Source organism: Sebastes umbrosus, chromosome 17, assembly GCF_015220745.1.
Source record: "Sebastes umbrosus isolate fSebUmb1 chromosome 17, fSebUmb1.pri, whole genome shotgun sequence".
In the NCBI taxonomy this organism is placed as follows: domain Eukaryota; kingdom Metazoa; phylum Chordata; class Actinopteri; order Perciformes; family Sebastidae; genus Sebastes; species Sebastes umbrosus.
The window spans coordinates 13,703,250-13,718,588 of NC_051285.1; the positions used below are offsets into that span (position 1 = coordinate 13,703,250).

The following is a 15,339-nucleotide window of genomic DNA, read 5'->3' on the forward strand; positions in this document are numbered from 1 at the left end:
GTCAAGTAATTACAGCTTCCTCAAATTGTATAAAATACAGATGGCTATTTGATCATTGTTTCTACATGGAGATAATGACAAGAAAGAAAGTGGTCATTAATGCTACACACAGACACATTCATGCATTCAGTGGGTGTGAGTGGGTAACTCTCCCTTCCCTTAACAACCACTGTCTGGTTGCTCATGAGCAAGGCTTAGCAGCAGCTCCCGTCTGCAAATGTTTCTGCATGTTTGAGAGTGAATGAGACCGCTGCAGAAAAATAGAAAGCACGTTCTCTTTTCATGTAAAAAATGGTTGTTGTTTCTTAAGAAAAATAACTGTGTTGCCTATGTAATAGTAATCTATTATATATATATTTTTTAGGGCTGTCAAAGTTAATAACGCGTTAACGCAAATTCATTTTAACACCACTAATTTCTTTAACGCATTAACGCAACTTGGGATTTTTAGGTTGTAGCGGGCTCAGTTTTAGCTAGAGTGAAGATACTGGTATCATATAAAACTAAAAAAAACTAACGAATCCATTGGTACCAACCATGTCATACTAGCTTGTCACAAAGGAGGTTAAATAACGCTCCAAACTTATACTAAATTTTGGCGAGGAGAAACTGGCATGGCCATTTTCAAAGGGGTCCCTTGACCTCTGACTTCAAGATATGTGAATGTAAATGGGTTCTATGGGTACCCACAAGTCTCCCCTTTACAGACATGCCCACTTTATGATGATCACATGCAGTTTGGGGCAAATTATAGTTAAGTAAGCACACTTACACACTGACAGCTGTTGTTACCTGTTAGGCCTGAGTTTGCCATGTTATGATCTGAGCATATTTTTTATGCTAAATGCAGTACCTGTGAGGGTTTCTGGACAATATTTGTCATTGTTTTGTGATGTTAATTGATCTCCAATAATAAATATATACATCCATTTTCATAACGCAAGCATATTTGCCCACTCCCATGTTGATATGAGTATTAAATACCTGACAAATCTCCCTTTAAGGTACATTCTCAACAGATAAAAAAAATTGCGATTAATTTGCGATTAGATATTTTAATCAATTGACAGCCCTAATACTTTTTAAAAGAAGAACAATTACAAAACACACCATATTCCAAACACAACACAGCGACAAATCAGATTTTACATTGACTCTGCCTTTGTAATTCAGCAGAGAACAGTGTTACCACACGCCAGAGCTTCAGAAAGGTCGGAGGAGGCCTTTCACTTTAATCAACCTTCTTCTTTTGCCCGGGACCCTCCGCTGACTATGAATACGCATCCCGCGTTGCCATGGCAACAGACGGATTTGATTGGCACATCCAAGGGGAGCTTTTGGAATTTGTAATCAAGTGGCTGTCTGGTTTCCTTTCTGTTTGGCGATATTGCTGTTTGACTGCTGGGATTCAGCTCCATAAAGAAGCACAGATAACGTTAGCAATTAGCCTCAGACACATACTAATGGTCGTTCAAAGCTAAACGATGTGCTTGTTGTGGCTTGGACGTCTGCACTGGTGTGGGCACTTGACTATACTGTAAGTGTGCGATATGCATTGATGGAATTAATTTGCATAGTAATGGACATATATTTTGAACCTACACTGTGCGATGTGGGTAGAAATGTATTTAACTGTGCCTCAGTCTGAAGTAATGAGGTTGAATCCAAGTTGCAGATATACAGTATTTTTTTTTCATTAGTGTATTTTTACCCTGCACCTGCTTTGAATCTTTGAAACCCTGCTTAGAAATACACAGTTCCTCTCCAAGCTCTCCTTGTATTTCACAAATAGCTTCATTTGATGTTTAAAAATTGCCTTTAGAACCACAAAAAGGGAGAGCGTGTACTGTAATAAAAACACCTCAGGCCTTGCAACAGTCAGGTACATTGCTTTTGAACTCTGCAGCTAAATTATAATGCAACCGAAACAGTGATGAAATAGCTCCTATTGAGTGAAACAAGAATGAAAGTGCTTTTATTTATTTTTTATTCCGATAACCTCTGTGATACCATTATTTTCATGTATTTTGTTTTACTGTATTGTGACCTGTAATGTATTGTAACATAATGCATTTAATTGGAGTTAAATCTGTATGTAGATCAACAAACAAACCTCGAATGAAAAGACAGAAATTCACTATATTTTTTAGATCAAATCAACTTATATAGACACACTTGCACGAACACAGGACGTGCATAAATTCATTACTAAAAAAAAAAAAGACAGGCAGAACAAAACCGTCTTTTCACAATGACTGGATAAAACTGTTGAGTCAGATTAGGATGAAAGGAGCACAATAGGAGGAAAATTAATTTCAAGGAGTAAAAGACAATAATTAAAGCTGCCCCTGGCCTGAGGAGCGGTTTAGATGAATATACCTTCACCTGGTGCGTCCGCGTTTGACATAGAGCTGCTGCGTAACCATGATGGATGGCGAGTGTCACGACACCGCCAACATGTACCAGCTTGACAGGTAATGATGATGAATCACAGGGGAGTGCTTCAGTGTCATGTTTTGGCTTTGTGAGGAGCAGACTGAAGCCAGTTCACACTCGTGTGATTCAACGCCAGCAGAGCATGACAAAAATACAGAGGGGGAGAAGCTCCGTATCTTCCTCCTTTCACACCCTCAGTCTTTTGTGTTTCTCCTCGCTTTATTTCCGCTGTCCAAGCAGCAGCTACAGGTTAGATATCTGTTTAAATGTTCTGAGAGGACGAGGTGCATTTTATTGAGCTTACAATTAAACGCTGTTTGCTATTGCAGTGCTCTCCCTTTGTAGTTCGCAAGCCTCGCATACAATAAGGTCAATCCCAAACATCCTGACACCGCACATAAGCCGGACATCATAAATGTTTATTGTTGCCTTATAAACTTAACAGACCTCTGTTGGGGTTGTAGAATGCTGATGAGAACAGGCTTGTGAGGTTTATTGTGTACTGACTGTGTGTTTGTTAATGACATTTGTAGAAGAGAAAAGGAAAGTCAACTTTATCTGGCTGCAGTGACTGCTGGAATCATTAAAGGATCAGTGTGTAACAATTAGGGGGATCTATTGGCAAAAATGAGGACATTTTCCCAGCGGTTAATAAACTTGTGACAACACCAGTGTTAGCGATTACACTGGACATTTTACAAGAAATGACAATGCTCAATATGTGTAGAGTGCTTACTTTGATCTCACCGTTGGATGGCTGTGTGTCTAGCCTCTCCTGTCCAGCTTTCGCTGCGGGGCCGCAGGTTTCGACCCAGCGCTGCTCCGTCCTCCACACAGCGACTGCTTCATTAATGTTATGGTTGCCTTATAGCATTGGGTTTAAATCTGATATATTGCCAAATAGGCGCTTTTGCTTTTCGCTTCGACACCAAATCCTCCGCCATCGTCTTGTCTGTCAACTCTCTCTCGTCCCGTGTGTGAAATCTGACTCCTGCTACTCTGAGCTGAGACTCCATACGGAACAGACACTTTCACTTTCAGATTGTAGCGTCCGTCGTCCAACTACGCCGCTGATACGCCAAAATGAACTAAATAGGTTTTATTTCTGTATAAAAAAGCAAAACGATGGTGTATGTAATCGGTGTATGCCCGACACCAAACACCTCTTTGGCACACTGGAGAGGCTTTAGTGGGTTGCAATCTCCTCACCTCATAGCCAGAGCCTACACACTGGACTTTTAAAGGAGAAATGCCCTTATTCTGAATCTATGCATCGTTTTTTTTCTATTTGGCACCATATTCCATTAGTTAGTTATTTGGCAGCCGTTTTGAGCCGATTCATCACAGCCTTAAGCTTCTAGTGTATCTGGCGCTCACATTAAACACCTAAAAAATGAATGAAATGCAGTTACAACAATGAAAATGCAGTGCCAACATCTGAGTTGTCAGTTTTCTTCTTTTAAAAGGGCTACTATGCCATATTTTCCGAGGTAAAAGGAAGCCTTTATTTAAGCTAAATGCAGCCAAATTTCAGATTGAACAAACACAACCGTTGAAAACACAAGCTTAAACCACATTTCTGAAACAGGTCATGGAGCTCTGGCCGTTATGAATCACGGCAAAATGGAGCTAAACGCTTCAACAATGGCAAAAGACCAGAGGCAATGACATCAGACCCACATGAGGAATTGCTCGTGTTATGCATCAGATGCTTTTGTGTTTTTAGCTTGATTATTTCTCCGTAGCCCACCACGGCAAACAGCGGACGGAGTGCCAGAGCTTTAAAGTAGATACAGTGGATTACAGTGCTTGTTTGATTTGGATCATTTGGACCATCAATCACGTTTTTTGTAAATTGCTCTGTCTATGCTGTAATCAGTTAGATTAGCACAACTATAAAATATCCAGATTGCCAAATTGCTCCTGGAGTTAATGACAGTGATTTACAGTGTGTGTATGTGTGTGTGTTTGCTTGTGTTAACATGTTTTTCTCTGCTCTCCAGGAAGCCTCATAAAACCTAATATCAGCACACAGTAGGGCTCACTCAGACTGAGCCACAGACTTATTTAGCTGATCATTATCGTGCATAAAAAATGGATTTTTAACAGGAAATTATTCTTTTGTTTGGGTGTGTTTTGTTTAGAAGGACCACGACCATCCCAAAAGGAGATCATCTCGCTCAGAGCCTTCATGCTTCTCTTCCTCAAACAACTCATACTAAAGGTACAGTGAGAGAAACTGATTATCTTCATTGCATAGTTCAAGTTGCAAGAAATCGCTTTTTTTTCCATTATGTCCTCTGTTGTTTTTCTCGCTCCTGGGGGCCGTGGGCTTAATCTGAAATGTGTGTGTGTGTGTGTGTGTGTGTGTGTGTGTGTGTGTGTGTGTGTGTGTGTGTGTGTGTGTGTGTGTGTGTGTGTGTGTGTGTGTGTGTGTGTGTGTGTGTGTGTGTGTGTGGAGAATTGCATTATAGATCAGCAGCCTGAATGAAACACTGTGTCTTTTGTGTTTGTGTGTGCTTGTATTGATTTGTTCCTGCATTTACATGTGTGTGTTGTTGCTTCCTCACGGTCAAAATGCATCAACCAGGAACAGAATTAATGAAGTCATCTGAGGTTAAGAAGATGTAGAAACAACCGGAGATCATTAAGATGCCATGTCTGGGTTTTTTTTTTCACAGGACCGAGGCGTGAAGGAGGACGAGCTGCAAAGCATCCTCAACTACCTATTGACCATGCATGAGGTAAACGCTAACTTCTGTGCCAAAGAGACACTGTGACAGAGAGAGCGGTTGAGTGGAGCTGGTGGCAAAATGTGCATTATAATTTGTGGGCCGGAGTGATAGTCCACTTAAACGAGCGAGAGTGTGAGTCAGCTTTGGCGCCGCGACAGCATGCAAAATGACGCAACAATGGACTGAACAGAATGTACTCTTCTGTAACGATTATATCTATTCTTGCTCTGAAATACCACCTGCTCCTCCGCAACCCCCCACCCCCTCCTCCTTTGTCCACCCCTACAACTCTCTCTTTGTCCTCTTAACCCTATTCCTCCTTTTTTCACCTGTTCGCTTTCTTTTGTCGGCAGGATGAGAATATCCACGACGTGCTCCAGCTGTTGGTGGCTCTTATGTCTGAACACCCAGCGTCCATGATCCCTGCGTTTGACCAGAGAAATGGAATAAGGTGAATGCTGCCCACATACACAAACACAAAAGATGTGATGCTACATCAGATACTTTACAGACATGCCCACTTTATGATAATCACATGCAGTTTTGGGCAAAAACTGTCGTTTTTTGCAAGCAGTACAAATTTGTTATTTTCACCTATTCTATAATGGTGTATGTGAATATTTCTGCATACTGGGGTCCCTAAACAGTCTTGAATTTTCATAAATCGGGTATGACTGGAAAGCTGAGAATCTTGTGGATCCAATGAGTCCAATTGTATTCATGTGTAATGATGTCATTCCCCATACAGTATTAGCCATTTCACATAGTGACTGTTTTTACTCAGATTTTATGCATATGCAGGTGTGTCTTAATACTATGACAATTTTCCTAAAATTAGATTTGGACAAAAAATTGCAATATATCACCTTGCTTACAGTATCGCAATATATCGCAATATATTGAATCGTTAACCCTTTATCATGATACGTATCGTATCGCTACATTCTTGCCAATACACAGCCCTACTGTCTGAAAACATTTGGTTTACATTTTTGGTTAGACCTTTGCTGTTTATGCATTTTTATAACAGCAAGGAACAATACACAATATCAATTAATATTCTTTAAATATTAATGGACAAACTTAAAATTCATATATAGAAAGGCCATACCTTATACAATTTAAATCTTTTTTTTTAAAAAAAAAAGCAGCTGCATTACATGTCTCCTATTATTATTAAGCAGATTTAGAGGCTCAAAGTAATTTACAAATTCAGCAGTGAAGATTTTAAAAGCAGGGAGAGATTTAGATTTTAAAATTTACCCAATGCAATTAGGGCTGACGATATATATCGTCAAAATTATATTTATTTCTTATAATTTCACTTAAAACAGTTTTCTTTAAAACAACAAAATAATCAGTACTTTTCATATGTCAAGTGTTTAATTCACATAGGAGTATACAAACATAGGCTTTACCATGTGGTTATTTCATATACACTATTTATTTATTGAATTACCAGAAAACATGCTATATTGTGATTTATATCATTATCCAGATATGAAATCACCTATATTATGATAGAAGATTTCGGCCACATCAATCAGCCCTAAATGTATTCTCTAGTCTTTATTGTACAAAATAACCTGTGTAACCTTTATCTTTAATATATGATTTGTCTGACGAGCAAATACATCCTCAGTTTTGTGCAGCAACTGCATGGTTAAGCCATTCTTTATGTTCAGTTACAATACTGATGTTATACAAAGGGTAGCTTCAGCCAAGCAGCGTGATTTCTCAAAGAGGGAGTCTAACTGTGTCGTTAAGTCCCCTAAAGCACAACTGCACATGGATGTGTTTTTGGTTGCTATGGTAAATCTTCTGTTGCCGGAGAGCTAGTCAGCAAACTGTGTTGTGTTCTCTCATTTTTTTCACTTTCATGTCCTCTGAGTATACTCCTTTTGAAGAAAAATGCTTCAGTCAGCGCACGTGTTGCTAACTTTGAGGATGTTTACTGAGTATCAGGCAGCAGGTGTTTACTACACACACAGAAGAATGATTCTTTACTTGTAGCCAACATCTAAGGTATTATAATCCCTTCATTGACATGTAATCAGTGTGGCTGTGTGTTTGACATGTCACAGGGTGATCTGCAAGCTCCTGGCCTCCAAGAGCGAGAGTATCCGGGTCCAAGCCCTCAAAGTCCTGGGCTACTTCCTCAAGCACCTTGGTCACAAGTCAGTACCTCTTTGCCTCCGTCTGGCATATTCTTCTGTGTGGTGTTTGGTGCTCGGTAAATGGTGAATCACTGAAATAAGGGAGCACTTAAATCTTTTTTTTTTCTGTCACAGCTAAAAACAAAAATACTGCATCAGAGTAGAGAGACTGAGAGGCCACTGCAGTAAAAACTGAAACACTACAGCAGCGCAGCCTCCAGTGAGCCTTCGAAAGGCTGTTTGTTTGTGTGTGTGCGTAAAGATAATGTCCTCATCATCACGTCCAGGCGGAATAATCATTCTGACAGTGTGCACTGGCAGGGAGGTGGAACCTTGATGAGCAGCAAAGAATGCTGGGGGATTTATTCATCCCATGTGACATGCACGCCTCTCGCTGCACGACATGGGAGCAGGCTGCCAAGCTGCACCTGAGCCCCGCACCTTCAGTCCCCCACCTACTTAACATCTGCTCCAACCAAACATCCTGTAGGGCTGCCTCTTCAACTTTACATATCACTGCAGTACTTCTGGAAATGTAATATTGATCCAGACAATAATTTAGCGATAAATAAAACAGCATTTACACTTTTTTTAAGACATTTCAATATGTTTTATATTATATCATAATGCTTTAATCGATTGCACATAACGTATGTTCATGTGATTTACCGATAATCTGATGATTTATCGGCTTGAAGTCCCAATGTAACGGAGGTTAGAGCGTCCTTAGCTTCTATAACGTGAGTATCCCTCAATGAAACAGAATATTAGAGCATTGTACCGTTAAAGAAAGATTTTTTTATTTTTTTTTAATTCATAATTAATTTGTTTTAATACCACTTTCATATATGCAGCTTAGCTGCTTCAGAATTTACAATTAATGACAAAGTAATAAAAAGAAAAACTGGGAGAATAACGGAGAGAAAAAAAATAATAAAAAAGAGGGATTTAAATCAAATCCTCCGCATTTGATTGGACCGCTAAAAAGTGGGCGGGCTTAGGATGTAGCGCAGTACAAAGCTTCCTCCCTTGTCGCTAAAATTTGCAGATTGATTGATGGATGGATGTCATGATATTATTTGTTGAAACTGGTTGGTAGTAGCTTACGCAAGCACATGTCATATTTTGTTTTACAGGAAGAAAAGATGAATGGATTTTGATATAAAAATACTAATTAATAGATTTGCTTTTGTTTGCATATTTTGTTAAATAGGTGCACAATATGACCGGGGAGGTGATCTAAAAGGGTTTAAAATACATTTTTCATTTCATGATACAAAATGATAGTGGAAGCTAAATGATTCGTTAGGGAATATAATGTGCTAACTTTCCTTTGTTTCCTGTTTCTAGCAACCTGATTACAGTCAGGAATATACAGCAGCTCTGAGCATTATTCCCTTAATTCAATTTTTTAAAAATCCTCAAAGCTAGTCAACCTGATTTCTGAGCCTCTCAAGTTAAAAGCCTCTTAGAGACACGATTTTTGCCCACTGGCAAGGTTAATATTCAAAGTTAATAATGTGCAGCCATACAAATGTTGCCCCGGTGACGCCTGCAGTGTTGCCGTTGTGTTAATGTCTCTTGTTAATTTACCTTGTTGGTATTCATCTCTCGTCCTCTTTGGTCCCATCATAACTGACGGGGCCACATGGTGCCGCCTGCCAATATCAGACTGTCATCAGGCCAGTGACAATCAATGTCAATTTCAGCTGTCATAAACCCTGTTATGTGTGTGTGTGTGTTCGTGTGTGTGTGCGTGTGCGTGTGCGTGTGCGTGTGCGTGTTTGTTTCCCTGCAGGAGGAAGGTAGAGATCATGCACACGCACAGTCTGTTCACACTGCTGGGGGAGAGGCTCATGATGCACACCAACACTGTCTCTGTCACCACCTACAACACTCTGTATGAGGTAGGTGATTGGCTCATTGACATCCCCATAGCAACGCACATGAAGTGATGCGAGTTGTCAGAATCCATGGCGTTTAATTGACGGCAGTTAATCCTCTTGTGTGTGCAGATTCTGACAGAGCAGGTCTGCACTCAGGTGGTTCACAAACCCCACCCTGAGCCCGACTCCACTGTCAAGATCCAGAATCCCAGTAAGTACAGAAAACACTGTCGCCTGCGTCTCCCTGTCGCTCTGTGTTCTTTGGTCTGCCAATAATGCAGTGTTGTTTTTAATGCGAGTAAACAAACAACAAAGCCTCGATTCAGAAGCCGACACTGCTGCCATCTCCCGCTTATTGATCTGCCTCTCACTCTGCTGTCCCTCACATTTTTCTCTCTCGTTTAAAATACTTTTTTTTATATATATATATATTTGCTTCTCTTACTCTCTCATCTCCTTCTTCCTCTCCCCGTTTTTACCTCCCACCCAGTGATTCTAAAGGTAGTGGCCACCCTGCTGAAGAACTCCTCTCCCAGCCCTGAGCTGATGGAAGTCAGAAGACTCTTTCTTTCTGACATGATAAAACTCTTCAGTAACAGCCGCGAAAACCGGCGGTAAGAGCACACAAATGACTACACTTGCATTTATTCTGCTACATGTCTTTTGCTTCTTACATTGATTGTTGTGTTGTGTTGTGTTCTAGCTGCCTGCTGCAGTGCTCTGTGTGGCAGGACTGGATGTTCTCCCTCGGGTACATCAACCCAAAAAACCCAGAGGAGCAGAAAATAACCGAGATGGTGTACAACATCTTTAGGATCCTGCTCTACCACGCCATCAAATACGAATGGGGCGGGTGGAGGGTCTGGGTTGATACCCTATCCATCGCACACTCCAAGGTGAGAGTGAGACATGCACTTTAAGTATCAAAGAGCAACGGCTTCTCTGTACTCTTACCATTTTTCATTTATTTACAATCAAACTAGAAGAAATCCATTAATGAAGACACAGAAATACCGATTTCTGTCATCCAGAGGAGCCTCAATAGATTAGAATGCCGTGCAGCCAAATTGCATCTGACATTTTCAGGCCTTAACCATCATTTTTTCTTAACTGAAAAACCTCTGATTCTCCCACTGTTGCAATCACTATCACTATAACTCACAGCTTAATGCAAAATTAAATTACAGCCTGTTTTTTTGAAAGCTGTTGAAAAGCAATTTGAGATATTAGTATATTCAATAGAGGAAGAGTAAAAGTGGAAGAAGACAAGAAAGGTTGGCACACGATAACAAGGTCAATCGCTACTTAATTCCATTGATGATCGCAGACAGGGGTGTTTGTAGGATCAGACTTTTATGGGGACTCAGCGCCTAATGAGAATGTTACGTGTACAGTCAAGGGCGTAGGTTTCGGTTCAACATTGGGATGGACACATATTAAGCGAGGGTGTCTGGGGGTCCTCCCCCTGGGACATTTTGAGCGTCAAACACTTAATTTCCTGCATTCTGGCGAATTTCTATGCACCAATTTTTGCTTTTTCTGCATCAAGTCTTGAGGTCAGAGGTCAAGGGACCCCTTTTAAATCGCCATGCCATTTTTCTCTGCCAAATTTTGGACTAAATTTGGAGCGCTATTTAGCGTCCTTCCCGAAAAGCTACTATGACATGGTTGATAAAAAATGGATTCCTTATGTTTTCTAGTTTCATATGATACCAGTATCTTCACTCTAGGATGAGCACCCCTAAAAAGAGTCTAAAATTGCCAGTGATTGCAGATGAATTAATCGATGATATACAGTACTTTAGAAAAAACTGGTACAGTCAGGTGGACTTTTCCTTTAAGACACTATTAGTTTTCTTTTTCATGTCATTTTGCCTCTTTGTCTGATGTGATTTATGTTAAAAAATATCTGACTGAAGTTGGGATAGTTTGCTTTGGTCAATATTTGCTTAACATTATTTGAAATCTATTGCACCACTAATGAAGACATAGTACTGATGATATTGATTAGTAGGTATTGATATTTTGAGTGAAAATGCTGACAAAAGCTTTATTGATCCGTGCATATTGACTATTGTTAATCGTACTTCGTGTTTCAGTAACCTGCGAGGCCCAGAGGGAGTGCCACGCTGACTTATGATACATCATAGATATCATGTTCAGTAACTGATCATCTCTCTGTTCACTGTTCCGTGGAGGGTATTTAACTCGCCCATCATGGCAGTGCCAAAGCAAGGGGACATTATGGATGATGGTGTAATAGCCCCGTTAGGCTAGTGTCCCAGTTTTGTCCATGCAGCCTTTGGTACAGATGATGTATGAGCCCCATAAGGACTACCTGGTGGAGAAGTTATTGATGTGAAGGTTAACTATTGTCAGCGCTTGTGTCCCGATCATATAACCAATTATATCCCCGCCATCCGTCACAGGTGACCTACGAAGCCCATAAAGAGTACTTGGCTAAGATGTACGAAGAGTACCAGCGCCAGGAGGAGGAAAACATGAAGAAAGGGAAGAAAGGCTCCGTGTCCACCATCTCGGGGCTTTCGGCCACGCCCGCCCCCGTCGTCAATGGCAACCTGGAGATCGACGACAACTCCCAGACGCAAACACCTGAAAGCGAGGCCGAGTACAGCGAGGGGGCTGGCGGAGACTCGCGCAACCTCCTCGCAGAAGGTGCCGTGAAGCGACCCAACGGAGAAGCCCTGACTCCCGGGGAGCAGAGCACCGGTCCCGGGGTGAGGGTGGAGGTCCACGACCTGCTGGTAGACATTAAAGCAGAGAAGGTAGAGGCCACAGAGGTGAAGTTGGATGACCTGGATTTGTCTCCAGAAGGCCTCAGTGGAGGTGTGGGTGGAGGAGGTGGGGGAGGAATAGAGAACGGACCTCTGGTAGAGGTGGACTCTCTCCTGGACAGTGCTTACTGCGCTGTGGTTCAAAACCTTAATGGGAATCTGGCGCCTAAAGATGACACGGCAGGCTCGGGGGTCGGGATGGGGTCAAGCCTGGGGCTTTCGGGAGTCAGCCTGGAGGATGATGGGAATATGGGTCCGCTCATCACATTGGCTGACGAGAAGGACATTGTCCCGAGCAACAACGGATTTCTCTTCAGCAAGGTAGGATGTGATATGAATATTACTTAAAGGCAGGGTTGACGATGTTATCCAGTATACACTATTTGTTATATTGGTTGAAATGGTCTTTACACCCCGACAGCGATCCATTACTTATGAGCTCTGAAAAAAGACCGGAAAAGAGCCTTCATCTGTAGCTGCTGTAATCCTGTAAAAACGTCTACCAATCACTGCCTCGCGGTGTGCTTGGAAAGAACCAATCAGATGCCTCCCTGCCTCCCTGCATCTTTCTACTTTCCCCAAAAAGAAGTAGACTTTTTCTAATGACTTAATGTTCTTTTTATTTTTATTACCCCATCCATCTCTACCAGGTTGACGAGAAGCTGCTTCCAGCTCTGGCAGCCACAGACCCACTTGTACTGCCGAGTCCAGACCAGCCCACTCCGTCCGGCCCAGTCCCGGCTCACTCCACCACCAGCGCCAGTGATGACCTCAGCCTGCTGGCCCACATGACTAGCTGCGGCTCTGATTTAACGCAGACCCAGAGCCACACGTCTGGGGAACTTCTAGAGGATGGGCCCTTCAAGATCCAGAGCCCTCTGGCTGACATCAGCTCTATCGCTGAGGCTGAGAGCCAAGCCCTGATCCAGGCAGCCTCCAGACAAGATTTCCCAGAGGGAGAGGGCACATCCGGGGCAGAGGGAGAGGTTAAGACTGGGGGTGACACAGCCAGCACCACCTCGGATACAGAGAGGTCGGATGATGGGAAAGACAAGGATACTAAGAAGATACAAACTACTGCGACCACTCAGGTTTGTTAATGTGTCTGATTTTGTTGCTCATACAAGTCTGCAAATATTTTGCTTAGTTACTCTTATCTGACGGCACAGAAATCTGCTATTATGCTATGCTATTATACTGACTGTAATGATATCATGCAGCTACAGTTCATACTGTATTTTAAAGACTGAATTCATTTATTTTCCTTTACTTTTTTATAAAAAAACATAAGGATATTTGGTCTTGATCGTCAGTGTGCATGTGATTATTGATGCCTAGTTCACACGACACGACTTCAGCCCTGATTTTCCGTTCCCCGTCAAAAGCCCCAGATCAGAGGCAAATTAGCGTTGGCTTGCCGCTCGCACAACGGCGCTCGAGCGTCATCTGTGAACTGTTCAAAGTGACCGAGAGGCTCACTTGATGACACACATTCCAGATATCTAACATGCTAAACATCCAGACATGTCAGGGACAGCTATAGCCAACACAGAGCAAAGTTGTTGTTGCACCTAGAGGAATAAATAGTAAAAAAGAGCATGGAAACAGGCTATTTTGTAAACAAATGTGCCAACAACAACATCAGCAATGTGTCTCGCTTATGGTATCACATCATTTACCGTATATTTCTTTCCTCATTGGGGATTCCTCCTGGTGAAAGATCTTGTAGTGTGTGACCCCCTGTCGCCGGTCAGTCATGTCGTGTGAAAAACACAACGACTTGAAGCCTCCCGATTACAAGACAGAAAGTTGTGTAGTGTGAACAGTACAATGATCTGATGACTTTGGTAGTTGTGTAGTGTGAACTTGGCTTGAAAGACTTTAAAAAGAAATTAGAAAAAAAGTATATACTGTATAATTCCCAAGCATCATTCTTGGATGTTTTTTTCCTGTTAAACTGAACACACTGGGGTCACAAGCCCTCTTCTCCGACCTTTAGGCCACAGCTGCCCCAATGTGATTGTGCGTATTGATTGGAGCAAACAGCTCAGCCATGGACAGTTTGTATCAGCAGAAAAGCCAAGTGACTGCCCACGCATGAACTAATTCTCTAATAAATCAGGGAATACAGAATAAGAAGTCTTCTGTGGTTTCTCTTATGAAATTGAATTTCATAACTGTATGTATGCCAAGATTTATGTTAGTCTAGTAAGAGATGTACTAATAGCCCTCTGGCCTCCCCACCGTGTTGCAGGCCCTCCATGGTCGTACCGCAGCCCAGCTGGAGCGGGACCTACGCGTTGATCTGGGTTTCAGGGGCATGCCCATGACGGAGGAGCAGCGGCGGCAGTTCAGCCCCGGCCCACGCACGACCATGTTCCGCATCCCAGAATTCAAGTGGTCTCCGATGCACCAGAGGTTGCTCACGGACCTGCTGTTCGCCCTGGAGACTGACGTGCATGTGTGGAGAAGGTGAGCTTAATAAGCTAACACTACTAGCATTGGTTTCAGGACATCTGTATTGATCACACATAGATTAGATTAGACTGAGGATATTCAAAAAGTGACGTGCTACCTATGATGTCTCAATTTCCAAACTGTATTTTTGTGTCGTCCATCCAACTCTAATTTCTTATTTCAGCCACTCCACCAAGTCGGTTATGGATTTTGTGAACAGCAATGAGAACATCATCTTCGTCCACAACACGATCCACCTCATTTCTCAGATGGTGGACAACATCATCATCGCCTGTGGAGGCATCCTGCCTCTCCTGTCTGCTGCCACCTCCCCTTCTGTAAGTGGCTCTACTCTGCACCTCTGTGGTAGGATGGAAAACTGCAGGTCAACAGCTGCCTCGTAGGCCTGTAACTCAGGTGTTAACCTCAAACACAGACTTTGGAGAACCTGCTAAATCTGATTCCCCCCATGTTCAGGGCAGCGTTGATCTTGCATGATTGAATAGGTTGAAGAAGTTGTCGTTGTCTATTACAATTTGTAGCTTCTTTTAACCTATAAAACTCATGATAGATAAAAAAATTTTTAAAAAATCCTCATAAACCTTAAAGGTTGAATGTTATACTTGCAAAAAGTTCTGTTTAGTTTGACTTTAAAAATGGGTAAACTAATTAAACTTTCAAGTACATTTTCTGAATTTCTCTCATCTTTATCTCCATATACTTAACTATCAATCTAACACCTCTTGCACAGTATTTGAACCTTTATTTGAGCTTTGTTTCAATCCTTTAAATTAACAATCTATTTAATTTGATATCTTGATAACCTATTTAATTTAATCATCTTTCTTTTTTTTCTTTTCCTCTCTGTGTTACG

At 41.8% G+C, this 15,339-nt stretch overlaps 1 protein-coding gene across 7 annotated transcripts in view; it reads left to right on the plus strand.

The window, feature by feature from the left end:
• nbeaa (neurobeachin a) overlaps positions 1 to 15,339 on the plus strand; it is a 109,118-nt gene that overhangs the window by 59,796 nt on the left and 33,983 nt on the right. For all 7 annotated transcript variants that reach the window (XM_037747857.1, XM_037747858.1, XM_037747851.1 and 4 more), the window contains exons 14-25: positions 4,581 to 4,660; positions 5,118 to 5,180; positions 5,525 to 5,622; positions 7,256 to 7,348; positions 9,126 to 9,234; positions 9,343 to 9,424; positions 9,704 to 9,827; positions 9,917 to 10,109; positions 11,643 to 12,329; positions 12,659 to 13,099; positions 14,263 to 14,480; positions 14,650 to 14,803. In XM_037747857.1, coding sequence (XP_037603785.1) covers positions 4,581 to 4,660; positions 5,118 to 5,180; positions 5,525 to 5,622; positions 7,256 to 7,348; positions 9,126 to 9,234; positions 9,343 to 9,424; positions 9,704 to 9,827; positions 9,917 to 10,109; positions 11,643 to 12,329; positions 12,659 to 13,099; positions 14,263 to 14,480; positions 14,650 to 14,803 — 2,342 coding nt within the window. The remainder of the gene's footprint in view (positions 1 to 4,580; positions 4,661 to 5,117; positions 5,181 to 5,524; positions 5,623 to 7,255; positions 7,349 to 9,125; positions 9,235 to 9,342; positions 9,425 to 9,703; positions 9,828 to 9,916; positions 10,110 to 11,642; positions 12,330 to 12,658; positions 13,100 to 14,262; positions 14,481 to 14,649; positions 14,804 to 15,339) is intronic.